We start from the raw sequence: 27923 nt of genomic DNA on the forward strand, positions 1-27923 counted from the left end.
TTCTGTTTATTCTCCGCTGTGGCTTTCTTTCTCCCTCCCCGAGGCAACGTTTGCTCCCGCTGCTTTAATTCAATGCAATCCCTCCCCGTCGAGGCAAGCACTGTAATTCTCTCCGGTTAGTCCATCAGCAGATGACAAACACCCACCTCTCCGCCTCTTCCAAGGAACGAGGGGACCGTGCGGCAGAGATTCAGTTTCAGTTTGTTTCGCCGGTCAAGATGTCCGTTAAAGTTTAAATCTTCCGGACAAAATTTGAAAAGTGCCGGTCAAAGGTCTTCTTTGTTATTTATTGAGCTTTAAAACAAATGAATAACGACTATATAATAAAACACGGAGGACGGAGATCTCTTTTTCTCCCCCTCTTCTGACAGCCCAGCAGCTGATCAGAGCACGGCTCACCTCTCCTGCAGGGGGGCGTGGTCAGCAGAATCAGACCCGTAGACAGCAAACAGCACATAGAGCGAAATGAGGCATGGCTAAAATGCATGATCTGTTTGGTATTTTGAAAACAGAAATGTATAAATATACCTTATATAGGTATGGCCCTACAATATATCATTTAAAGTGGACCTATCATGCTATATTTGAATAATATAGTGTAGGACCCTACCTATATAAGGCATATTTATACTTTTTTCTTTTCAAAATACCAAACAGATCATGCATTTTAGCCATGCCTCATTTCGCTCAATTTGCACTTTTTTTTAGCTCTGCTCTGCAAGGGCAGATTCAGTGAGAACAGCACCATCTACTGGCCTGGCATATACAGCGTCTCCAGCGCTTTCGAACGGCAATGGCCGTGGCTGTCTCCTCCTGATTGGTGGAGTTGGCCCAATAGCCGTAGCGCCACCGTCCTGACGTCAGGACAGTGTTCAAATCTGGATCAGTTTTTATCAGATCTGTTGCAGCCCCTTTTTTAGAGATTTGGGTATGGAGGAAAATAGAGAGGGTTGTGTTTTCTGACACTTGGTGAGTTCCCTGGAACACCGGGGACACATATTCATGTATAAAAGACGTACAAAAGTGCATTTTGCATGATAGGTCCCCTTTAAATATAGCATGATAGGTCCACTTTAAGTAAAAGCTATACAAGAACACCTGAACACAGAGAGGCAGGATTTTGTAATGTTGGCCTGTATATGTTTCTGCATTGAATAAAATCCCACTTTGGCTGCACTTGATCCACCTGTCTTCTTTCTTCTTGATCTGAGAGTTTTGTGTTTGGCCCCTCAATACAATTGTAATGTTTTACCATTTGCTGTTCTTACTGTATTAATTATGTGTTTTAAAAGTGTGCTGTGAACCATGTATCCTTTGTAACTATAAGAAAAATATAATGATGATATAAGACAGGGGTGTCCAAAGTGTTGGGCCCCCCACTAGAGGTGAGGTATATTGCCTCATAAGTTAAGTTATAAATTAGCTAAATCAATCAAATGTAGGTAAATTATGCTCGATAGTTTAATATGCTTTAAGAAAACAAGCAGTCTCATTTACTCAGCTCTCCAGAGGGTTTACTTTATTGTGTTGGTAGCTCATCCCTTAAAACAGAAGCCTCAGATTGCTGATAATAAGTCAAGTCAAGTTTGAAAGTGAGAAAAGGAAGGATCCCAATATGAAGCCCTGAGGCACCCCACAGCTCATAATAAGGGGAGATATGAAGGGTCTATTTCAAGCTTGTTCTGCAAATCAGTTATTGGGCTTTTTTTTCATCAACTAAGATTAGTTTGAAAATGTTTTCAACTTTAATTGACTGAATTTATTTGAAAATGTGGCTTATTAACACATGTAATATATTTAAGATGTAAAATATAAAACAAGCACAAGTTTCAGGTGGGGTCCAGATTCCATTATACTTTTAGAATTTGCTGCGGGCCAATACAAAATGGACTATGGGCCGCATTTGGCCCCCGGGCCGTAGTTTGTACACCCCTGCTTTAAGATATTCAATGGACAACACAGTCTACTGCCATGTGAGTCTTTGCTTTTTCAATATGTAATGAAATATCATCATGCTTACAATTTCAATCATCACCTACTGCCTGAATGTTGTGTTGTCCTGTACATAAACAAAGAGATAGTCACTGTAAATGAATGCATTAAGACAACAATAATACAACAATAAACATAAACAAAGGCTGGTGAGATGTTTATCTCATGAGGGTTAGTTTATCTCATGAGACGGATGAGGAGTCCTCGTACAATTGCTAGCTACGTTTTGTAAGTGATATGTTAAGTGGGGATTATTACTCATTAAAATAATAATAATAATTTGACCACAAGGACAATATTGTTTATGTTGTTTATTTGTTTTCTTCAATAAAATGTAATCGACTCAGGGCACCAAATTACAATTAACATGTTCATTTTTGACCAATATTAAATGAAGATATAAACGAGAGACACAAAAACAAGTACATTTCAGAATGACCATATAATAAATAAGGTGTGTTATGTTGGTCAGGTCTGTTTACCCCAGGGGCGGACTGGCCATCGGGACGTTCGGGACGAATCCCGATGGGCCGGTACTGAAGTGGGCCGGTCGGACGATGTGGGCCGCTCGGCCCCCCCCCCCCGTTGATAATTTACCGAGGTGGGCCGGCGGTACCGAAGTGGGCCGGTCGAGAGTCCCGGGCTGATTTGTAGTCCCAGTCCGCCCCTGGTTTACCCCATAAGTGACACCATGCATTTACATGTTCTCTCTTTGTACATAACAAACAGTTGAGTCGGGTTTGCAACATTAAAGAGGGAAGACAGGTATTCAGGATTCATAATGGTGTTGCTAACAAATAGTAAGCCTATGCACCATAAGCACGCAATACACTAGTTGTTTTTTATCTGAAAATAAGTGTCCCCACCTCCTTTCCACACAAAGTGACACCATGCCGGTGACCATACTGCGAGTTAAAGCAGTGGGAAAGAGAATGTTTCCAGGCCTGGTGTCCAGTGTCAATACTAAACAGTGAACACAAGAGAGCGGTGTTGATAATTACACCTTGCAAAGGAATCCCCCCATTACCTGCAAGAGATTATAGGAGAAACTACCAAAAGCGGACCATGCTATGCATACATGCACAAGTAGTCAAATGTTTTAAATGAATATAGCTGGATAGCATAAGAGGACATATAAGAGCCTAACCACATTTCTGTTATATTGTTATAGTTGAAACTGTCAACTTTTGCCTACATTTTTTGTTTTACATTTAAAGTTGGCAAGACTTTTGATGCATATATATGAATGCTGGAAATTAAGTTGTTTATTGATTTATTTAGAAACAATTTGAATCCGCTTTGTCTGGCAGGGCACTAAATTAAAGTTTAAAGCACACCGTCTTGCTTTTAAGAGGTTACGATGACATTTATTATGTGACAATAAAGGCAGAAAATAAGATTTAAAATATGAAAGAACAGGGTTCCATTTCTGCAATTTCAGAGTGAACAAAAGAATACATAAGGTGTGCTATGTTGTGAGTAAGGACAGAAGCAGAAAAGCATGATTTAGTTACAGCTGCTGGAGTGTTGACCTCATCAGGAGTTTTGAAAAACTTAAATATTGCTCCGTTATCTGTTATTACTTTTTGATGAAGTTAAGTTTGCTCTAAAGAGTGCATCTGCATTACTGAAACAAATCCTCACATTAACTAACGTGCAATGATCAAATCAATCACATCTCTGCATTATTAAGACACAACAGCATCACTGAACTCAGTTATCAGTTGTGACGCATTAGACACGTTTGCAGAACAATCTCTTCAGCTGTCTATTAATTTCCTTCATTTTCAGACCATATATGATGGGATTAAAGAGAGGATGATACAACATTATTTGTAAAAACATGATTAAACGTACAGTTTTGGGAAAATCAGTTTCAAGTCGAAGTAAAAGTACATCATAAGCACACAAACAAGTGAAGTTAATGAGAACCAGCAGATGGGGTAAACAGGTCTGTGCAGCTTTCCTCCTGACCTCCTGACTGCTTCTATAGCAAACTATAACTATCCTGATGTATGTGAAAAGAATGAAAAGCACGGGACAAATTAATGTAGTTACGAGAACAGCCAAGCCGTATATATTCAGCAGTCTTGAAGTCACACAGAGAAGTTTTTGAACCATGCTGTTGCAAATTATTCCTTTCAAATGAAAGTGACAGAGTTTTTTGTTAGCACTCACTATCATCGGTACGGAAGACTGACAAGCAGGCAGAAGCCAAGCTAGGATCAGGAACATTTTAACAGTTCTTTTTCTCATGATATTTGGATATTGCAGAGGTTTACATATAGAAACATATCTGTCATAGGCCATTGCTGCCAACAAGAAGAATTCTGAACCGCCTAAAGAGTAATAAAGAAACCACTGAAACAGACAGGCTTGATAAGATATGATCTGTTTCTCTGATAAAAAGTCAATCAGAAGCTTTGGATAGATAGCAGAGCTGAACAGAACAGAGTTAATCAATAAAGCTGTAATGAACATGTACATGGGCTCATGGAGGTTTCTGTGTAAAACAATGATGCACACAATAGTGGAATTACTGCAGATGATCAGAACATATGCAGTAAACATGATCACAAAATACAGATATCTATATCTCTGCACTTCCACATGCCCATCAAGAGTTATATATGTCACATTATATTCACCAGCCATTAATAGTTTGTATAAAACAAGGCAGATTATGTTAACAGTATACATGAATTAAGATATGAAAACATACAACCTGTTTGAAATGTTACATGTAAAGTAACCTGCACCTCAGAAAGTGAACAGCTCCGCTCTGTGGATTCTTCTTTATCAGATTCTTCACCCTCGACAGATCTCACAAAAACTTTTCACAAAGATCTGACCAACTTGTAAACAAATTAATGAAACTCTAGAGGCATGTGGACACCGACAGGGAGGGGGGGGGGGGGTTGTTTTTTGCGGGTGGCAAAACAAATGCAGGTATGGAAGAATAAAATGCTAAAAGCAGTTAGAGATCAAGATTTTTATTATTTTATTTGTTACTTTTCACTTTATTTTTTCTGAGCACATTTTGTGGAGACCCAAAGCTGTATCTACAAATGTTCCGTCTTCATACAGGTCAAAACTTATACAGCTAAATATTTCTGTACATCTTTGATTTACACAAGATTTTTCCTTTTTCATTTTCACACAACCCTCAAATTATTTTGCACATTTGTACACAGAGCTACCAGACTTCAAGTCACCTCCGCTAAACTAGCCCCACACACATGCGTTGCCCTGCGTTGTAATATGACATAGGCCTACTGTATGTTTTGAGTTTGTGTATACGTTTGCTTACATTTTGGTAGAGGCCCCCCTGGAGAAAGATGCACCAGCCGCCACTGGACTGGAATACCCCTGATGTGCAATAAATGAAGTTAATTTGTTAATCTAGGTTTAGCAGCATGGCCACGCCTGAACCCCATCTCTAATCACGGCCAACTCTATTTATACCCGGCCAAACATCCGGCCATCGCCTGTCTCTATTCTCTCAGAGACAGACAGGCAGCCCGAGATTCACGCCTCGCGTCGTCACAGTTCAACATTCTCTAAACGCTACGACTAAAGCTTTAACCTGTTAAGCCCTGAGCCTGTTTTTCAGGTCTCAGGCTCGAAAATGACATTCCCAGAACAAATTACCATATTGTTCTGGCTCCGCCAATTAATTTGTGTGTTATAGTGACTCCTTCTGGTGACTTCCCGTACTGCATGAAGCAGTTATTTTTAGTTCCCATGTGACAGGAAGTTAGCCTGAGTCATTTCAGAATAGCATGTGTGCTCCAGCTAAGGCGATGTCCGTTTATCCTGTGCCATCCATCGTTCATAGCCCTTGAGAAGGCATTTCCTTTAAGTTTTTATGTTTCTACATTATATATCTTTACCTTGAGTGCATTATTGTGATCATTGATCCCAGCTGACATTCTGTAGTTGCTGTATATGCAATATAGCCAAAACATTGCATCTGTACTTTGGCACTGACCTAATTTCATGCCGTCTTGGTTATCTATCTACGTATATGTAATTATTATGTCATGTAGTTGATATTTACAATTGGTCTTGTTTCTGTATTCTTTCAGTTTCACACTGCTTGCTTAGTAAAGCTTCAAAACATCACCTCGTGGTCCTGAGTTTTACTGTGTTAGAGCGTTTATCTCGCTGGTTAACCGAGAAGGAGATTTCGGCGAGGCCAGTAAACATATCTTCCCTTCTAAAAGGGTTAAATTAATAATCTTTTTTCTCAAAGTAATGATAAACCTGTGAGTTGGATGTAGAAAAGTCAGAATCAATATAGATGCTTTTTATTTTAAAGAAAATTCAGATTTTACATAGTAAAAAACTGTAAATTATAGTGTCCGTCCAAAAATTCTTTTTTACTTATAGTGAAAACTACCCTTGGATGATGGTAAGGTAGACTAAAAGCTTTAGGAATCCAAAGTACAACATATAATAAGTACTCTGTATCAAGATTGATGCAAAACAAGTGACATTTGACCTTTTTAGAGAGATTTAGCATAAAGAAACCACTTCTGGGGTCATTTGGGTGGATTTGACCTATCTCTGGCTTCCCTTGCTCGATTTTGATGGTTGACACCTCTTTCTGACCGTTAGAGCCAATAGAATCGAAGGGGGAGTCCCCCACACACACTCATTGTGAAGAGAAAAGGTGGGGGCTTTGAGCATGTAATTTTCCATCAGAGTGAACCTATCTCTAGCTTTGACATCTGGAAACGGAAAAGCAGTTTTAATGCTTATGGATTATCAGAAATAATTTCAAAGAGGACACAGACACATTGGATTAACCTTTGGATTAACTTCAGCAGGGTTTTTATCGTTTTAATGCCATTGAAGACCACTTTGGAGAGACTACAGAGCCAAGGTAAAAATGTTAGCATTTTTAGCTACCTAGCGTCACCTGTTTTGATGTCCGTTTTTGCTTATAACGTCGCCATTTCGTATAATTCAGTGATAATGTGGGTGTCCAACGATTCTGTGTCACCTCACGATGTGAAACGATGTCATGGATATAGAGAAGAGATAAATAATAAGGTTTTGTGAGTGATTTTCGGTGCAGTAAGGTGTTAGCATTTTTCGCTCGTTGCTAATTCAGAGGCTCAGTGTTAGCATTGTGGGTTTTATTTTGAAAATAAAAATAAAAATGATCAGTTAGATGAGTTTTTTCCCGTTACATGGATATAAAACATCCATAGTTTATTAAATGAACATGCCCTCAGACACTGTTTCCTGCAAGATGTTGCGGCAGTGCCCCGGTACCGGGGTCTCTCGGGCTTAACAGGTTAAACTCACCATGGATCCCGAGTTGCTGATCAACCTGCCGGAGTCAGACGAAGATCTATGCAACGATATTTTCGAAACCGGCCATCCGCCATCTACGGCACAGCAGTCGGCTCACAGCCAAGCATCCGAACAGAGCCGCTCGCGCTCAGAAGTCAGTATCCCAAACACCAGCCGTCACTTCCCCTCAAGCGCCCCCAACGAAATATCTCCAACTCCAGATATATCCCAGGCCTCGTCTCCTCCGCCATAAATCGGGCCCACAACAGGCATAGCCAGCACCAATCCTCCCACCACCGGCAACCTGCCTCATTCACAGCCCACGGCCATTTACCTCGGCACACTCAATGCGCCTCTCGGAGGAATCTGCGTTCCGAAACGGAGCTCGAAATCAGGAAGTGGAAAGTCATCCAACTACAACATTTCCTGAAAGAACACAGCATTCATTTCCATCGAAATGACAACAAGGCAAGACTGTTTCATCTCGATAAAGCCTTCAGCAGCACACAGGCAACAACAACAAGGCCTACAGCTCTTCCTGCTTCAGAGCCAATCAGTCAACTCGTGATGTCACAGGCCTCCGTTCTCCTCCACGGACACAGCCCGAGTAAGGGGGCCAGGCCGTATTACCCCCTGTGCCTGCTCTCTCTGTGTCTGACATGTTTAAGCTCATCTCAACCTTCTTCTCATCCCTGTGCTCATCCCTCCATCCCTTCTTCTTCTCTACCTTCAGCAGTCCACAGCAACCCAACTTCTGCTTACCTTCCTCCTTCAGCAGCTAACTCAGCACCAGTGCCTCATCCAGCATCCCAAGGCGCCATGCTACATGCTAATCAAATCCCTTCCCCAACACCCAAATGTTTTTCTCCTTGTGCAACTAACTATACTCTAGCCACAGCAACACCACCCATCCAGCCTGCCTCATCAGTTTATCGCCCTTCTCCCGTGTCTCCCGTCTTGCGCCAGCCGATTCTCCTCGTAGTTAAGTAGATTTAGCTCAGCTACTACAGTTTTCAATTATCGACACTAGCCAGCCCAGGGAAATGCAGACCAGCCTCAGTTTAGTCCAGCTTCGTAACCAATCACCTCTTGGGTCTAAGGACTTAACCCCTACAGAGGTTGCGGTAGCATTCTCCCTCTACCGCGACATCATCTGCTCACCTCATCCTGCACGCAGGACTGAGTTAGGCGAATACCTCTACATAGCGCTTGACATGGCCATTGTTGGAGCAGAACACCTCTGCTACGCGCCGTTCGTTGGATGAGGCTGGATCTCTATTAAATTAAGAAAGGAATTGAAAACACCGGAATCAAAAGTTATAACAATTATCTGAGTTTACTGGTAGGAAACCAAACACATATACAAGTTATACAGAGTACTCGAGTACTCCGGGCTTCAGGCTTGTGATGCGATGCGGACAAAGGTGTCGGGACCGGCCACTCAGCAAACCAGAAGCATTTTACACTCAAAAACAATAGTATTCATACTTATATTTCGGGGCGGAGATGTGTTGACTTGTTCCCTCCCCCTTTTATTCGACAGCGAATTAGAGAGCCCCTGGGGAGGAGCTGTGTAAACTGCTCACCTCCCCCAAGTGTTCTTATTGGTTGGATTCACATCTGGTCGGGTTCAATCAGAGTTCCGACCAGAATGTGAGATCCTAAATTTCACCAGGTCAAAAGTCAACGTTTATCTCCACCCTATCTACACCACATTCCCTTCCTATGGGGGTTTTTCACATAAAGTATCCCTTTTCAGACATTTAAACTTTTCTGCACCTATTTAACGATGTCTTTAATGCCCTTAAAAACAACATCTGTTCTTAGGGGTGATAAGGAGCGGTGTGTGTATGACACAGAATCTCTGGGTCAGTGAGTTTGAAAGTGAGAATAACATTCCTATTCTAAGTGATTATCAAAACCCGTTTGTGATTACCTAAAACAGTTCAAACAATACATGTTCACTAAAATACAATTCAAAATAATACATGTTTACTTCAATACAGTGTAGAATCATATCTTTTTACTTCACCATACATTTCGGAGGCTAAGGTTTCTACACCTACCACGTTCACTTTGCTAGTCAAGCCGCCGGCCGCATTAAACAAACCAGGGAACATACTGGGGCGCTTTGGACTCTGAGCTTTACCGCACCTTCGCAGCATGCGCATCCCTCTCTTGCCAGTTATGCGGAGCCCCCTCCCACCCGGCCTCAGCATGCTCAGTCAGCACTCCACCACCTCAACCACCTCGCTCACTTCCCTCTTCATCACGCAACGCCTCAGGCTTCGACCGTCTATCACCTGCCGCACCCTCCCATCATCCCTAGTCCCGCAAACAAACGCTCCTCAGCCAACGCCCCCGTTAAGGGCGTCGACAGGCGCGGAAAGCCAATTCTCTATCAGGGAGGCAGGATGGTGTGCAATAACTTTAATGACTTGGGCTGCTCTCTCTCTCTCTCTCTCTCTCTCTGAGAGAGAGAGAGAGAGAGAGAGAGAGAGAGAGAGAGAGAGAGAGAGAGAGAGAGAGAGAGAGAAAGCTGCCACCTAATGCACGTCTGCTCTCTCTGTGGCGGTGCTCATGCCAGGAGCACCTGCCCCCACAACCCAACCACACCAGCAGATTGACTAGCACGGCACCTCAGCACACCCATCAAGGTAAATGACCTAGCCACTGCCCTACATAATCATCCAGATAGACAGTTTGTTTACTTTCTCATCAATGGCTTCACTCACGGTTTCCACCCAGGTATACACACACACAAAACTAAAATAATGACACTTTGTCGCCAACATCACAGCAATTCTGGTCAGTTTCCATTGTGGTTCAGTCCGTCTGATGGGCCTCCTGCACTGACCCCAGCCCGCACACTGCTCCACTCATGTCCAGCTAGCCGTTCTTGGTTCCCTGGTCCCTTTTCCCTACTTTGAGTGAAGCTCACCCTGCTCTTATAAGTTGGTCCAGACTTGGTCCTGCTCTTCTGTGGCGGACCTGCAGAAGTTAGATGCCTCCTCAATTGTGACTGTGTGCAGCAGAGCTGAAACAGCTGGGCACTGACCCCAGGCCTGCACCTGCTCCACTGGGGTCCAGCCAGCCGCGGCGCCAGGATTTCAATTTTGGGTGGGCCAATGTAATTTTGGCTGGGCCTGTTCTAATAGATGTTTCTTGTTAACAAAAATAAAATGTAAATAAATGCCTGCATATCATTGTAGGCAACTGTGTAATGCATATTTCCTAGTAAAGACACTTTTTCTAAACCCTTCTCTTTTAAACATTTTTACTTATAAGAAGCTTAAATATTATTTAAATAATTAAGCGGCACGGCACGCCGCAATGAGTGAAATGAAATGTTATAGGCCTACTGCATTTTGTTTTGGTTCACAATACATTGATACATTTAGAAACAAAGAGCATACAACGGCAGAATATGGAATAATGAGCGAACACCTGATGTGTGTCTGTGTGGTTAGACCGCAGCCTCCTGTCCTTTTTAGCGGATCTAGCGAAGTGAGCGGCCGTGCGTAAATGGCACTGGTTCTCTGACGCGGCACTTTTCAGAGGCTGCAGATTTATCATTAGCGACTTCCTTCTGACACTGCAGAGCTTTCATAAGCTGAAGTATACGTTTCATACTAAAGCAGCTGGGCAGCAGATACTGTTGCTTCACACTCATAAGCTTTGCTGATTTGGGCTGGAGAATGCCTGCCGCGTCAGGGTGCGCTCCGGTAGTTGCAAATGGCACCACATTTGAGCTCTACGTTTCTTAATCATTTTTCTAGATATTTAGTCTCAATATGAAATGTATTTGTGCAGCAGGTATAACATTAGAAAACTGCAGCCTGGTCAAACGAGGGAGAAAAAACTATCCTTTCATCTTTCACCTGTGTGTGCTCATTAACATGGCCATTGGCAACTATAATAGATTATAAAAACGTTGAGGATTAAATAGGAGAAAGTATTTTCAATTTTACGAAAACAAATGTTAAGGCTGTGCAAAGGTTTAGTTTAACATTTATAACATTTCTGAACAAAAACATCAACAGTAAACAGCTAATGTGGAATACAATAGAAAAACATTAATATATATATATACAAGCAATATTAAATAGTATGTTTTTTAAACAAATCACTGTCAGGTTGGTTCACACACTGCTTCATGACAGCTATTTAAAAAGTAAATGCAAATAAATGAAATGTATTTCAGTAAATTCTAGTTATACCTTAAGGCATACTGTATATTCTTCAGCAGGAAATAAGAAAATGCTGATATTGTATGTATTAGACACAGGTTTATGTTTCTCATCGATCATTTTTACATAAAAGACAAACACACTAAATACAGTGCAACTTGGCACAATTGTAGCCTATGTCTTTTGAAGAAATCAGATTAAATATACACATGACATAAAATACAAAACACAACTTATTTTGCTTATTAAAACTGTTCAGTAGCACAAGGAACTCTGAACTGGGTTACATGTGCGCAACAAATGTACATTATATTTGAATAAGGGCATTTCTCTAATAGGAGGGCAAAAGCCCTTATGAAACAAAAATATATTGTAATATATTGGTAAATATAATACAATATATTGGATCATACATTTCCATATATGGGAAAGTAGTCCTTATATTTTTAAATATATTGCAATATATGCATGGACCATGTATGGCTATATATTGATACATATAAAAAAAATATATTGCAATGAAAACAAAAACTGCACTATACATTTATATGTAATAGTTTTATTGAAACACTCATTTATCTTTCATGAGTTACACAAGTTTACATAAAATTGAACAGATATTCATAAACAGTTATCTCACTTCGTTTTGTATAGTTACCCACTTTATATGAACATATGTTTGATGGTAGCCTATATATAAAAAAAGTACAAATTGTCCATTGAATGATGGAAAATAATATACAGTTTATAAATATATATAGACACACACATATATGCACGCATATATATCTATGCATATATTACGGCCGACCGGCTATTTGGAGTGGAACGAAGCCCATCCACGGCAGACAGGCCAAACAGTATTCGAATGCGCCACTTCCGACTGATTTCGGGGAGCCCCCCCCCCCCCTCTCCAGCAATAGATTGATCTGATTGGCAGATTCAAATCTGCGTTGCTGCCTCTGTCTGTTGATTCTGTCGCTGAGTATCAAAGAGAAAGCATTCATCAGGTGCTTCGAAACGGAAAATTAAAAAGAAACGAGAGGAAAATACAGCACCAGAGTCAGGTATGTGTGTGAGCATTTAAAACTATTTTAAATTGAAATAATTCTGCATGTACACTACAAGTAGTCTAGTTGCTTAATCCGTATGTCCCGTCTCTCGGCACTACACCAGCTACATTAGCTAACGTTAGTTAAATTAGCTATGTTAGTTCCCTCGTGTATGAGTGTATAACCGGTCCGCAGCTTTGTGAACATTCAATTTCGAAGATTTTCGATGTTACAGTCAACTGAAGTCGACCCAAAACAGCCAAAAATAGCGGACCTTTAGATCGCTAACATTTTAGCATAAGTCAATGGAGTTTAACATAGCGAAAACTAGCCCCACGGCTAACGGACATTTTCTGACTGTTGACGATGATGAGCTAGTTAAGTAATGTAACCACAGTTAGTCTATGTGTTGTAAATTCCCCTTGTTCTCCTTGATCTGCATTATATCGTTCGTGTTTTAGTCAGGCACATTTAGGGACAGCTAATGTAGTGCAGCTATGGGTCCTCAAGCTGGTTACATCCATGGGTTACACATGTGCGTTCAGGACAGGAGATTATTGCGCATCGTCACATGCATAATTACCATCGTCACAGAGAGAATGCGTTCGTGAAGAATGTGAGCATATATGCAGATCTTTAGTGTTGGTAATGTTATAAGATTGTATGCATAGTGTCCTGCTGAGTCAGTGTGTTAATGAGTCTTGATGTCCCGTTTTTAGTTGCTATGTTGTTCAGGAATTGAGCTAATGCTAGCTAGTTAGCTAAGTTAAGCTATTCAGATGAGATGCTAACTTAGCTTTTATTAGCCGTGTGTTTGCAACATGTCTAATGTGTTTTAGCAACAATTAGTATTGCTGTTGCTTATTATTAATAACCATAGTCTGGTTAGTTATTGTAATTTGAACCTTATTTCTATTTCTGTGTATTTTGCAGAAACCATTCATTCATTCTCTACTCTACGTTATCATTATCATCATACTCATCAACCCATTCAACATCCTGTATGTGATTCCACATCAAGCATGATGTATTCTGTGTTGATGATCAGAACCAAGCTAATATAAAGTCCAAAGACTGTACTTCCTGTCTCCGTGTCAACTCTCTAACCGGAGTGCTGTTTTGAATAAAACGGCTCCAGCACAAACATCACAAAACACATAAGATTCCCCAATACTATGTGTTCTGATGTTAGTAACTATGTAGGCTAACATTAGTTAGGCTATGTGTTGTGGACTAATGCATTCAAGTTAGTTCACATTTTAGTTGTTATTGCCCCTGCTGACAATTGTGTGGATAATATGTAGCCTACAGTCAATGGCATTTCACATTTTGCTCTCCAGTGTATGTTATTTTAATGTTGACCCATAATACTATATATCTATATATTTTACAGGAGCATTGTTGAAATTCATAGGTCGAACTAAGCCTGCAGAACCACAAGTCAAGAGGACAGAGGAGCCAGATAGCAGTGGTGACTGAGACAGAATAAATAAGGAGAGAGGGCCCATGCAGAGGCAGACATCAGTAGTGAGGAATCAGACCCAAAAGATACGAGGACAGAGGAGCCAGATCGCAGTGGTAAGGAACGCACTGTCATTTAATTTCACTGTTATTTTACTTTTCACATATCACTTTATTCACTATTCAGCTTAGTTATCCTTGCCATGAAGGATTGAATGGATGAATGTTCTATATTATTTTAATGACAGATTGAACCACAGCAATATTGTTTTAGAGATTGTATATGTTTAACTGCTATGCCTGTCATCTCTGCTCTGTGTCATTGTGTTGTCTCCTGGGTTCTGTAGTGCCTGGAGTCTGTCTTTTTATTTTTTTCCTCCCAAACCCCATCCCCTCAGGATGCCTTTTGCCTCCTGTCAGGTCATCATTGTAATAAGAATTTGTTCTTAATTGATTTTCCTGGCTAAATAAAGGTTCTACTACTATTTATTCAGTTATTTTATTACTGGTACTGCTAATTGCATTATGCGTATTGTTGTATATTGTATATATGTATGTATTTACTACTACTACTTACAAAATCAAGGGTTGTAGCTTTGTGTCAGTACATATTTCAGGGTTTTTCTATGCCTTTGTTCATCTAAATTCTAATACTCATAGGCGACTACCACTCCTGCCGAGGCCCAGTTCTCCCTTCCCACCACCCCAGGCTCATTGTGCTAGGTAAAACTCTCATTCAATAAAAGTAGTCTTTTAAAGGTGGGGTAGGTAATTTTGGAGAAACCAGCTTGAGATCGCTAGAATTTGAAAATACACAGCCGGAAAAAATGTGCCACTTCCTTACAGAGCCCCTCCTCCAACACACACGAACGCGCACATGACCAATGAGGGCACGAGATAAGTTTGTGCACAGATGGAAGGCTGACAGGCAGGTAGGCCATCCAGTCATTTCAGCTGGGCCGGCTAAAATGATTGGTTGTGCTTTTTACAGTACCACGGCTTCCACAGATGATATTTTTTTATGGATTTTTTGTCAAAGCACTTCAGATATTCATTGCTATCAGGATGTTAAGAGCATTCCATGGAATATAACAAAAAGTGTATCTCGAGCCGGTTTCTCAAACTTACCTACCCCACCTTTAAAGATGAATGCAATTACATTTAAAAAAGTTTTAAACAGAACTGTCACAGATGCAGATGCTTGGTCCAAATTCCATAAAATATACCAACCAGTAGCGCCACACTCAGACGAAAATGTACAAAGCCTATTCTTCCACTATTCGTATTCCCACATTATTCACCAAGCCAGCCCATGCTTTAATATAGATATTATGGATATTGTTATAATTCCTGCTGTCTTTTGTGAACTTCTAATTATTTGTAATTGTTCTGTTCCACAGATGCTGTAGTAAACCACCATCCAGGGACCAAGACATCAGATATAAGAACATCCATTAACACAAGAATTTGTGAGTAAAGGCACGAAAAAAACAAGATGGACGATTAAATAGGGTACAAGACTGTTTTTTTGGCCCTGTTCCGGACCTTGTTTTAATGAGTGATCAGCTCATGTTTAAAGTTGTCACCAGGTGAAACAAAAAACAAGATTGTTAAATAGGATAACAGACTGCTCTTTTTGGCTCTGTATGAAATAACAATGCATCATTTATTAACTATACCTATACAAAATGTAATACATTTTCCCTTCATTATGTAATAACACCTCCTTTTGTAATAATTTGCCCGTTATGTAGTAAACAAGTTCAATGCAAATATGTAATACATGTCGCCACATTTTGAAATATATTATTACATATTGCTGTGGTTATTACAAAATGAGTTGCAAACAATAACATTACAACTGTTTATTTATTTATTCAACCATGAATCATCCTTAATCATAATTTAAAAATATTTCAGTAGAATATCTTTCATTGGCCAAAACTAGATCAAGTGTTACCATATTCATTAGCCAACATGTATATCAACATCAATTTTGGGATATATTTACAGTTTGGTTATGGTTACATAATGAATATTACAGTTTTTTAAAAGGGCAACTCACGCATTTTGTAATAACCATTGCAAAATGTAATAATTTATTACAAAATGCAGGGACATTTATTTTATATTGCGTTCAGGCTGTTACAGAATGCAGCAGATTATTACAAAATGTGGGTTTTATTACATAATTACATAAAAATGTTCTTGAGTCATTACATAATGTGTTGTTTAGGCCTTTTCTTTTATTCTTTCCTTGTCCTTCTTTTAATGAGTATTTTGATAACTGTTACACATTGATAGAAAAAAACAAATTAAGCTTCTCATTATTCAGACTCAGCTCTCAGCGCTTAAGCTTCTTTTAAATGTTGATAAAACCAAGGTAATGCTCTTTTCAAAAACTAAAAAAGACACCAGAGCCTGTTTTAGATATTTTAATTACACAAGGAATAAAACTTGAAGTGGTTGCCTGTTACAAATACCTTGGTATCTGGCTTGATGATTGTCTCACTTTTAAACTTCATGTCAATAACCTGCTTAAAAAACTGAGGGTTAGACTAGGTTTCTTTTCCAGGAACAAGTCCTGTTTCTCACTTGAGGCCAGAAAAAGGCTAGTCACTGTGACCTTTTGACCTGTGCTGGACTATGGTGATCTGATCTATATGAATGCACCTGCCAATTGCCTGGTCAAGTTAGATGCCGCCTATCACAGTGCACTGAGATTTGTGACAAACTGTAAAGTATTAACCCATCACTGTACCCTGTATGCAAGGGCAGGTTTGCCTTCACTAACTGTACGGAGGCTCAGTCACTGGTACATTTTTATATACAAAGCCATGTTAGGGAAACTTCCTTCCTACATCTGCTCCCTGATCTCACGGCGAATTGTAAGTGGCTACTGCCTGAGATCGAATGCTGTGGTTTTATTAAATGTGCCAACTGCTAGGACTGTCTTAGGGAAGATAGCATTTAGATGCGCAGCTCCGCTAACTTGGAACAGTCTGAGCAATTTGGTTCCACTAAATGTTTTTAAAGCAAGGATAGATGCTATCCAATCGGAAACTGTTGGAACCTGTAAATGTTACTAGCTATGTAAACTGTAGTCACTGTAAATATGCTGTATGATGTCCTTTTTTGTTTTTCTGTTATGTTTATATGTATTCATGTGGAACCTACTTGCAGCAGGTCACCCTTGAAAAAGAGATCAATGATCTCAATGGGATTCACCTGCATAAATAAAGGTTTGAAATTAAATGAAAGATTTTTTTTATCAGAACATGCATTTCTCCTCATTGTGAACATATATTGCACTCATGTTCAGAATATATGGTACGTACATGGTCTTTTATAAATCTGAATATATATATAGTGCATACATGTCCCCATATAATTGTGAATATATAGCGCATACATGTCCCCATATAATTGTGAATATATATAGTACATGTCCCCATATAATTGTGAATATATTCTGCATACATGTCCCCATATAAATCTGAATATATAGCGCATACATGTCCCCATATATTTGTGAATATATATAGTACATGTCCCCATATAATTGTGAATATATTCTACATACATGTCCCCATATAAATCTGAATATATAGTACATACATATCCCCATATATTTGTGCATATATATAGTACATGTCCCCATATAATTGTGAATATATTCTACATACATGTCCCCATATAAAACTGAATATATAGTACATACATGTCCCCATATATTTGTGAATATATATAGTACATGTCCCCATATAAATGTTAATATATAGTAAATGTATGTTCACATATATACACAACCAATATATTATATATATTTACATATATTACTCAATATATGGAAAGCGGCAATTACTGATGTATTATCCCATATATTACAATATATTATCACAATATATTATTCAATATATATATATTGTAATATATTAACACAATATATTATTCTATATATCTTCAATATATTTTCAATATATTTTGTAGATATGAATAAATATGTTTTTCATGTTGATTATTAATCAGTATCACTTGGTGTAGCCAACAGCAAGATTTCCTTTATTAAATCTTTTCAATTAACCAGTAAATCAGAAAACAAAATAATGCAATATATTGACAGTTAATATATGGGGAAATATATTTTCTTTGCGTAAGGGAGGGCAGGTGCTGAAGCCCTGTTGGGGTCTATTTGTGCACGTGTGCATGCGTGTCTCAACTCTCTGCGTCTCTACAGGAGTAGACGGCGGGGTTTGCTTTTAAATATGTCAATAACTTCGTCGTAGTCCAAAGTTACTGCAAGATCTCTCTCAAAAGTTATGAGACAGAGCGATTGCAGGCGAGGGGTGAGCATAGTGCTTCTACAGGCAGTTTTTATTCTCTTAACGCTGGAGAAAACACGCTCAGCTGTACAGGATGTCATGGGCAGAGTGATCAGAGCGTTTAAGAAGCCATTTACACTAGGGAAGACTTCCTCACTGCAAATGTCCAAAAGATCCAACAGGGTTTTAAATGTTTCCCCTCTTGCCCTCTTCCTTGCAACATGCTGGAGAAACACAGAGAGCTCCGACTCTGTCATGCTGATGTTGAAGCGCTTTCCTGCGTCATTCAGTTGTGGTGTCATCTCGGTCAAGCTGCTGTCAGAGGAGGGTGCCAACAGAGTAGCTGTTGTCGTCATCAGGCCATACGCGTCATTGTGGAACCTGGCACTGAGTTCATTCAGCTGACAGTCTATAAGTTGGTTTAATATGGCTCTCAAATCATGGTCACTCCTGACCCTTGTAGACTTTCCCAGTGAGGCCGTAACAACACTTCCCTGTAGTCGACTTGGGAGCTTTCTCGAGCGGGCGGGGAGACATATTTCCAGACTTTGGATATCATTATCTTCCATGAGCTTATTTGTGCTTTCCAGAATCTTTTCAAATGCACTGTCGCCTGAGCGCATGTCTGTCAGTGACTCTTTGAGACTTTCAATCAAATCCACTGTGTCTGTCACAGAAACGCTGATGGATTGCAGCCCTTTAGTTGCAAAGTCGGACTTGTTAAATAGATCTCTGAAAAGCACGAGGAGAAATATACATTTTTTTGTTCGCATCTGCTGAAGTAAAGACTGGGCATCAAACTGACTTTGTCCTCCCTCTTCTGAATAATCGGACAGCACTTCAATGATTACATCATACAGTGTGTACACTTTGCTCACTGCTGCTGATCTTGAGCTCCATCTCGTGTCACAGCCTCGCTCCAATTCCAGTGGTCTCCTATCGAGGTGCATTTCTTTTTGGGCCTCGAGAAAGCGAGCATGCCTCTGAGTGCCACACATGAAGGTGTGCACGGAATTCACTGTCTCAAAGAAAGTTGACGCATCAGCTGATGTGCGTGCCACACTTGCCAGGATCAGATTCAGTCTATGAGAATGACAGTGCACATAGATTGCACTTTGAAATGTCCTCTTGAGGATGGCTTGAACGCCCCCCTTATGACCAGACATAACAGCCGCGCCATCAAATCCAAACCCAACACACTTATTTGTGTCCAACTGAAAAGGTTCCACTACTTCCATTATTTTCTGGGCAATTGCCTCAGCGTTCATCTCTTCAGTATCCACAAGGCCGACTGCCCTTTCCTTCACAGATCGCATGTGGACATATCTTAAGCAGACTGCCACCAATTCCTTTTTTGAAATGTCCTTGCATTCGTCAGCTATTATAGCATAATAATGTCCTCCTTCTGATCCGTGCAATTCCTTTTTTATGTGTCTTAGAAGCAGAGTGGACGCAGCATTCAGCAGGTCGTTCTGTATGTCATGGCTAAGCATCTTTGCATTACCCGGGATGGCATCTAATCGTTGCTGTATCTCTGGACTGTATTTACAAAGGAGATTTAACAGCTCAAGGAAATTACCTGTGTTTTTCCCCATCTTCATTTTCCCGGTGTCCGCGCAGAGGAATCTCTTGCTTTGCACACGTGAGAATGATGTCCAGTAAAACCTTTAAGTGTTCCCGATTTTTCTCAATTATCTCTCCCTGTCGGCCCTCTGGGTTGAGTAGCTGATGGAGGATGGTTCCATGGTCAGACTTCTCGCACTGTCTGTAGTTTATCTCCATAGCTATTGCATGAGCTGCGCTGCATTCATGTTTACTGAGAGCATTGTCGAGGTGTTTCCAGTCCCTGTAACCATGGCGACTGAATGTATCTTCTCCAACGGCCCCGCCTCTCTCACTAAAATGCCGGCACATTTTACAAAATACACTGTCCTGGCTAATACTATATTCCAAGAATGTGTACTTGACATACCAGTGGGCAGCGAAGCTCCTTTTCTTTTGTCCAAAAAGTGTCTGAGGGTACTTTATTAGCTTTGGTTGTGTAGCCGCCGGGTCATCTATGGCTGAGAGGTCCGGCACTGGGATGCTATTTTCTGTTGACCTGCAACGGGTGCTACGTCCCGCAGAGGGACTGAGCTCAGCGGAGGCACAACATTAAATACACTCTCGTCTCTCTGAGGCGGCACCTGCTGTGAGGATGATGAGTGTGGTGGTTCCGGCGGCGGCGACTCTGTTCTTACTCTTTTTAAAAACCTGAACATTGATTGTTGTGACATTGTCAGTGAGTGCGGTATATTTGTTGTGTCTGTCCAGTCCACTGTCCTCCTTCGTCTGCGCGCGGCCGCGAGACGTTCTATGATATGTTTGTTGCCGCGCTTCGACTATGACGGCCCCTACACACGGCGGCGTTCGGTCCGTTGCCGTTGGTTACGTTAATTCATGTTGCTTTTAATTTTATAGGTTTTTTTAAAAAGGGTAACACATGTTTGCTCTTATTTTATTATTTAATTGTTAATTTTGATAATCAAAAATAAAAATGTTGGTAAACTATATTTTCTCACAGTCATTTTTGATCAACGAATGGGTGGGCCCAGTGACAGAGTGGGTGGGCCTAGGCCCAGTAGGCCCACCCATAACGCCGCGCCTGGGTCCAGCTACCCCTTCTTGGTCATTTTTCCACTGGATTGAGTTGGAAGTCAGGTAATATGAAACTGGATTTATTTGCAACACATTTTTAGCAGATTTCACAGCAGACATTAGGACTTTATTAATTTGCCAAATGATTCAATAATAGCGAAAAAAACAAGACGCTAAGGCTTTTGGAGTCCCAGTTTCATTATTTTGATTCAGAAGACAAGTGTGAGGGATTTAACATTTCCTTTGCAGCTGCACTTCTGATTGGTTTACTCCATATAGAACAACAAGTAGGATGCATACATTAAAGAAGAAGTATGCAGTCTGGTGTGAGTGCTTTAACATCCCGTTGGGCCCTACCTGTGCACGTTTGCATCCTAGCAGCAGACAAACATAAAGTGTCCAGCTTCTTCAGAGTGGATCATTACAGGGGGGGGGGCTTCATCTCATCATGTCAAAGCTCTCACTAACAAGCTGAGTAACATACGTTGTTTTATTGTTAGTACCTACGTTGAATCTTAAAACTTAATTGTGTTGTTTGTTTCAGTTGTCTAACTATTGTAAAACACACTACTGACTGTGGATCTCTTTAATAGTTGTCCTAATTATATTGAAAGCTTTCAAGGTTATAGTGCTGATCTGAACATAAGTAAAATATATGTGAATGTTCCTACAGCACACTTTCACGCATGGAATCAGTAAGTCAATAATGATTCTGTATGAGTGTATTTAAATGTACTGATGTACTGAAAGTGTTGAATTGATTTAATCTGTTATTCTTATGCAAGCATTGATTAACATAGTGTATATGCTATGGAATATTCTCACTTACATTACCCTTCAATGTGATGATACTATATGCTGGCTAGGGCAAGTTCAGCATTTATTTCATAATTTCTTTTCCTTTCCTTTACCGGTTGATCTTTGAATGCATCTCTCTTTTTGCCTTAGGTGCACAAACATTTTAAATGTGAGTGAAATACTGTTTAAATAACTGAGAAATGCCACGATTGTGGTGCATGTAGTTTATGAGAAGGTGACATTTATCCAGCCTGTCTTATTTTGTGTACATCACTTCTTCAGTTACATAGAATTGATATTTAATATTGTCATGTCCAACTGTGACCGTTTGCCATTCACATGCATGCAGGTTATTGTGGGTTGAAATAGGATATTTTGCTTAGAACATTACCTTTATTGGGCATTCATATTTCCTCCTTTTATCCAGAGTAAGTCTGTGAACTCCTGTTTAAATAACTGAGAAATGCCAGATTCGTGTTGCATGTAGTGTATGTGGAGATTAGATTTTCCTAGCACTTACATTTAACATGGTCACATACAACTGTTGGAGATTTTACAATTCACATGCATGCACGCAGGCTGATTTTGTATTAATATCTGACATTTAGCTAAGAAGTTCTCATTAACAGTTCCTGTATTGTTCCTCTCTTTGGAGCAGACATGAAGAGCAACAGCAGCCTGAACCCTCCCTACTTTCAGTTGACTCTGTTTGCAGACTTTGGGCCCCTCAGATACCTGTTCTTCATCTTGTGTCTGTTCATCTATGTGACTTTAGTCTCTGCTAACATGGTCATTATTCTGGCAGTGTTCCTGGAGAAGTCTCTGCATCAGCCCATGTATATTTTCATCAGCTGTCTGTGTGTAAACTCTCTGTATGGCTCAGCTGGATTCTTCCCCAGGTTCCTGCAGGACATCGTCTCTGACTCTCATTTGGTCTCACGTCCATTCTGCTTTATTCAGATGTATGTTATTTACACCTATGCTTCCTGTGAGCTGACCATCCTCACCATCATGGCCTACGATAGATTCATTGCTATCTGTCAGCCCTTACACTATCACAGTAAAATTACGTTTAAGAAGGTACAGTTTCTTGTGCTTGTTGCTGTTTTCTTCCCTGTGTTAGCTATCGGTGTGTGTCTCTATCTTAATGTTAAATTACCGAATAAACTGAACAGGATTTTCTGCTCTAACTGGCCTGTGGTGCAGCTCTCCTGTGTGGACACCACTCCGAACAACATAACTTGTTCAGTTTGTCACGGTGACGACTATCTTCATCCCCCTATTCTTCGTCCTGTACACATATCTACGGATTCTGCTGGTCTGCAGGAGGAGATCGTCTGAATTCAGAGGAAAGGCGTTACAAACCTGCCTGCCTCACATCGTGACCTTTTTGACCTACTCCATCTCTCTATTTTGCGAGCTGTCTCTGACTCGATTTGAGGCTGATAAACTGAATCCAAGCATCACAGTTATTTTGTCTTTAGAGTATCTGATCATTCCCCCCCTCAATAACCCTATCGTTTATGGCCTGGGTCTGCCTCAAATCAAAGGAGTCATATTAAGATTTCTGAAGAAGGGTCCTGCTGCTGAAATATAAAAGGAATATGTTGACCAAGTTAGATTGTGTTTCCTATATTTTAGAAGAGCACAATTAGGATTGTGTAGTGTGGAAGGTGTTCGGCGATGTCACACATTGCCTGTATGACTCTGATATCATTAGAGACAATATTAAGAATTATGTTGGTAAATACAATCTTAAAGGGGACCTATCATGCAAAATGCACTTTTGTACGTCTTTTATACATGAATATGTGTCCCCGGTGTTCCAGGGAACTCACCAAGTGTCAGAAAACACAACCCTCTCTATTTTCCTCCATACCCAAATCTCTAAAAAAGGGGCTGCAACAGATCTGATAAAAACTGATCCAGATTTGAACACTGTCCTGACGTCAGGACGGTGGCGCTACGGCTATTGGGCCAACTCCACCAATCAGGAGGAGACAGACACGGCCATTGCCGTTAGAAAGCGCTGGAGACGCTGTAGTACATATGCCAGGCCTGTAAGTGGCGCTGTAGTCTGCCACAAAAGCAGCGAAGAAGACTTCCCGCCCATAGTTACCATGGTTACCCTTCTGTTTATTCTCCGCTGTGGCTTTCTTTCTCCCTCGCCGAGGCAAGCGTTTGCTCCCGCTGCTTTAATTCAATGCAATCCCTCCCCGTCGAGGCAAGCACTGTAATTCTCTCCGGTTAGCCCACCAGCAGATGACAAACACCCACCTCTCCGCCTCTTCCAAGGAATGAGGGGACCGTGCGGCAGAGTTTCAGTTTCAGTTTGTTTCGCCGGTCAAGATGTCCGTTAAAGTTTAAATCTTCCGGACAAAATTAGAAAAGTGCCGGTCAAAGGTCTTATTTATTGAGCTTTAAAACAAATGAATAACGACTCTATATAATAAAACACGGAGATCTCTTTTTCTCCCCCTCTTCTGACAGCCCAGCAGCTGATCAGAGCACGGCTCCCCTCTCCTGCAGGGGGGCGTGGTCAGCAGAATCAGACCCGTAGACAGCAAACAGCACATAGAGCGAAATGAGGCATGGCTAAAATGCATGATCTGTTTGGTATTTTGAAAACAGAAACGTATAAATATACCTTATATAGGTATGGCCCTACAATATATCATTTAAATATAGCATGATAGGTCCACTTTAAGTAAAAGCTATACAAGAACACCTGAACACAGAGAGGCAGGATCTTGTAATGTTGGCCTGTATATGTTTCTGCATTGAATAAAATCCCACTTTGGTTGCACTTGATCCACCTGTCTTCTTTCTTCTTGATCTGAGAGTTTTGTGTTTGGCCCCTCAATACAATTGTAATGTTTTACCATTTGCTGTTCTTACTGTATTAATTATGTGTTATAAAAGTGTGCTGTGAACCATGTATCCTTTGTCACTATAAGACAAATATAATGATGATATAAGACAGGGGTGTCCAAAGTGTTGGGCCCCCCACCAGAGGTGAGGTATATTGCCTCATAAGTTAAGTTATAAATTAGCGAAATCAATCAAATGTAGGTAAATTATGCTCGATAGTTTAATATGCTTTAAGAAAACAAGTATTCTCATTTACTCAGCTCTCCAGAGGATTTACTTTATTGTGTTGGTAGCTCAACCCCTAAAACAGAAGCCTCAGATTGCTGATAATAAGTCAAGTCAAGTTTGAAAGTGAGAAAAGGAGGGGTCCCAATATGAAGCCCTGAGGCACCCCACAGCTCATAATAAGGGGAGATATGAAGGGTCTATTTCAAGCTTCTTCTGCAAATCAGTTATTGGGCTTTTTTTTCATCAACTAAGATTAGTTTGAAAATGTTTTCAACTTTAATTGATTGAATTTATTTAAAAATGTAAGATGTAAAATATAAAACAAGCACAAGTTTCAGGTGGGGTCCAGATTCCATTATACTTTTAGAATTGTCTGCGGGCCAATACAAAATGGACTATGGGCCACATTTGGCCCCCGGGCCGTAGTTTGTACACCCCTGCATTCAGATATTCAATGGACAACACAGTCTACTGCCATGTGAGTCTTTGCTTTTTCAATATGTAATGAAATATCATCATGCTTACAATTTCAATCATCACCTACTGCCTGAATGTTGTGTTGTCCTGTACATAAACAAAGAGATAGTCACTGTAAAAGAATGCATTAAGACAACAATAATACAACAATAAACATAAACAAAGGCTGGTGAGATGTTTAGTCTCATGAGGGTTAGTTTATCTCATGAGACGGATGAGGAGTCCTCGTACAATTACTAGCTACGTTTTGTAAGTGATATGTTAAGTGGGGATTATTACTCATTAAAATAATATTAATCATTTCATTTCAAACCTTTATTTATCCAGGTTGTATCCCATTGAGATCATTGATCTCTTTTTCAAGGGAGACCTGCTCAAGTAGGTTCCACATGAAACATTAAAAACATAACAGAGCAACAAAAGGACATCATACAGCATCATTACAGGGATTACAGTTTACATCACTATCCACATGCACAGGTACCAACAGCATCCGATTGAGTAGCATCCAACCGAGCTTTAAAAACATTGAGTGGCACCAGATTGCTCAGTTTCCATTTTAATTGCAGATTATTCCAGGACAGTGGAGCTGCGCATCTAAATGCTATTTTCCCTAAGACAGTCCTAGCAGTTGGCACATTTAATAAAACCACAGCATGCGATCTCAGGCAGTAGCCACTTACAATTCGCCGTGAGATCAGGGAGCAGATGTAGGATGGAAGTTTCCCTAACATGGCTTTATATATAAAAATGTACCAGTGACTGAGCCTCCGTGCAGTTAGTGAAGGCAGACCAGCCCTTGCATACAGGGTACAGTGATGGGTTAATGCTTTACAGTTTGTCACAAATCTCAGTGCACTGTGATACGCAGCATCTAACTTGACCAGGCAATTGGCAGGTGCATTCATATAAATCAAATCACCATAGTCCAGCACAGGTAAAAAGGTCACAGAGACTAGCCTTTTTCTGGCCTCGAGCGAGAAACAGGACTTGTTCCTGTGGAACAGCGGTTTTCAAAGTGTGAGGCGCGCCTCCCCTGGGGGGCGCCAGAGAGCTTCAGGGGAGGCGCAGCGTGAGAAAAAAATTAAGAGAAACAGTGAAATCTAGCTCGTTAACTTCAGCTAACTTTATGCGAGCGGCAACATGGATCGATTTTTTGTGAAGTTACCTAAAGTGAGAGAGGAGACAGCGTCTGGCCACCCCAGTTGGCAGCTTTGTTTTTAAATAAAAGTTGTGGCTCATCGGACATTTATCAGAGAAAATCCCTGATGTCCGAGTGCAAGTGAATGCAGCACAAGACGCGAGCCTTGTAACCCTGGCGCGAGCGAGGAAATGTGATTGGCGGCGATTTAAATTGAACGGGCGGCAGAAAACGAGAAGCATTCGGACCCAAGTACACGGAAGGAATAAGGTATTTGCGATCTACAATGACAGAGAAGAGACTGTCAAGTTTGCCTGTACTCAGCATTGAATCAAAACGCACTAAAGCTTTGGATCTTAATACGTTTGTGAGGCGTTTTGCTGAACAAGATGGTAATCGCCGCATTCAGCTGTAATAGGCATGCCAACTTGATGCTCTGCTCACGGATGACTCGAGCATAAAAAACTGTTAAGATGATGACCTTACGTGTGTACATATATTTTTTTCTTTGTGGGGGTCTGCCCTGAGAAAGTCAAATAAGATGGTGTGTAAAACTACACTGCCCAGACAAAAATAAGTAACCACTTTGATTTAACTAGGCCAGTAGGTATGGGCATTCCACTGGATAATAATACCCCTGCATTATAGCAACAACAATAATAATAATAATAGTAATAATAATAATAGCAATAATAATTGGGAGGGGGGGCGCGGCTGTTCTTATGTTCTCTGAGGGGAGGCTCACCTTCCCACACTTTGAAAACTCCTGCTGTAGAAGAAACCTAGCCTAACCCTCAGTTTTTTAAGCAGGTTATTGACATGACTTTTAAAAGTGAGACAATCATCAAGCCAGATACCAAGGTATTTGTAACAGGCAACCACTTCAAGTTTTATTCCTTGCGCAGTTAAAATATCTAAAACAGGCTCTGGTGTCTTTTTAGCTTTTGAAAAGAGCATTACCTTGGTTTTATCAACATTTAAAAGAAGCTTTAGTTCAGAGAGCTGAGTCTGAATAATGTTAAAAGCAGCTTGCAATTCAACAACAGCCTCCTTAATTGAGGGACCTGCACAGTACATAACGGTATCGTCCGCATAAAAATGTAAGGTTGCTCCATCGACATTTTCACCTAAACTATTGATGTAGATGGAGAATAAAAGTGGACCTAAAACAGAACCTTGAGGAACACCATTAGTAATGTTTAACCACTCAGAAGACAGCCCATCAAAATGAACACATTGGGACCTTTCAGAGAGTAGTTCACAAACCACCCCACTGCATGGCTGGATATGCCAATACTGAGTAGCCTCTGCTTTAAGATGCGATGATCGACGGTATCAAACGCTTTGGAAAGGTCAATAAATAGAGCTGCACAGCTCTGCTTATTATCTAAAATACTCGCCACATCATTCACCACTTTCATTGTGGCAGTGATGGCGCTATGTTGCTTTC

General features: G+C 40.5%; 1 protein-coding gene and 1 pseudogene across 1 annotated transcript; one reads left to right on the forward strand and one right to left on the reverse strand.

Annotated features, from left to right (window-relative positions):
* Positions 1-3726: 3726 nt before the first annotated feature.
* On the reverse strand, positions 3727-4647 carry LOC117476141 (olfactory receptor 11A1-like). Its single transcript, XM_034122523.1, has one exon. The coding sequence runs from the start codon at positions 4645-4647 to the stop codon at positions 3727-3729; it is 921 nt and encodes a 306-aa protein (XP_033978414.1).
* A 17769-nt stretch (positions 4648-22416) lies between these two features.
* On the forward strand, positions 22417-23353 carry LOC117476135 (annotated as a pseudogene).
* Positions 23354-27923: the final 4570 nt, after the last annotated feature.

This window comes from Trematomus bernacchii, unplaced genomic scaffold (assembly GCF_902827165.1).
Source record: "Trematomus bernacchii unplaced genomic scaffold, fTreBer1.1, whole genome shotgun sequence".
NCBI classification, from domain to species: domain Eukaryota; kingdom Metazoa; phylum Chordata; class Actinopteri; order Perciformes; family Nototheniidae; genus Trematomus; species Trematomus bernacchii.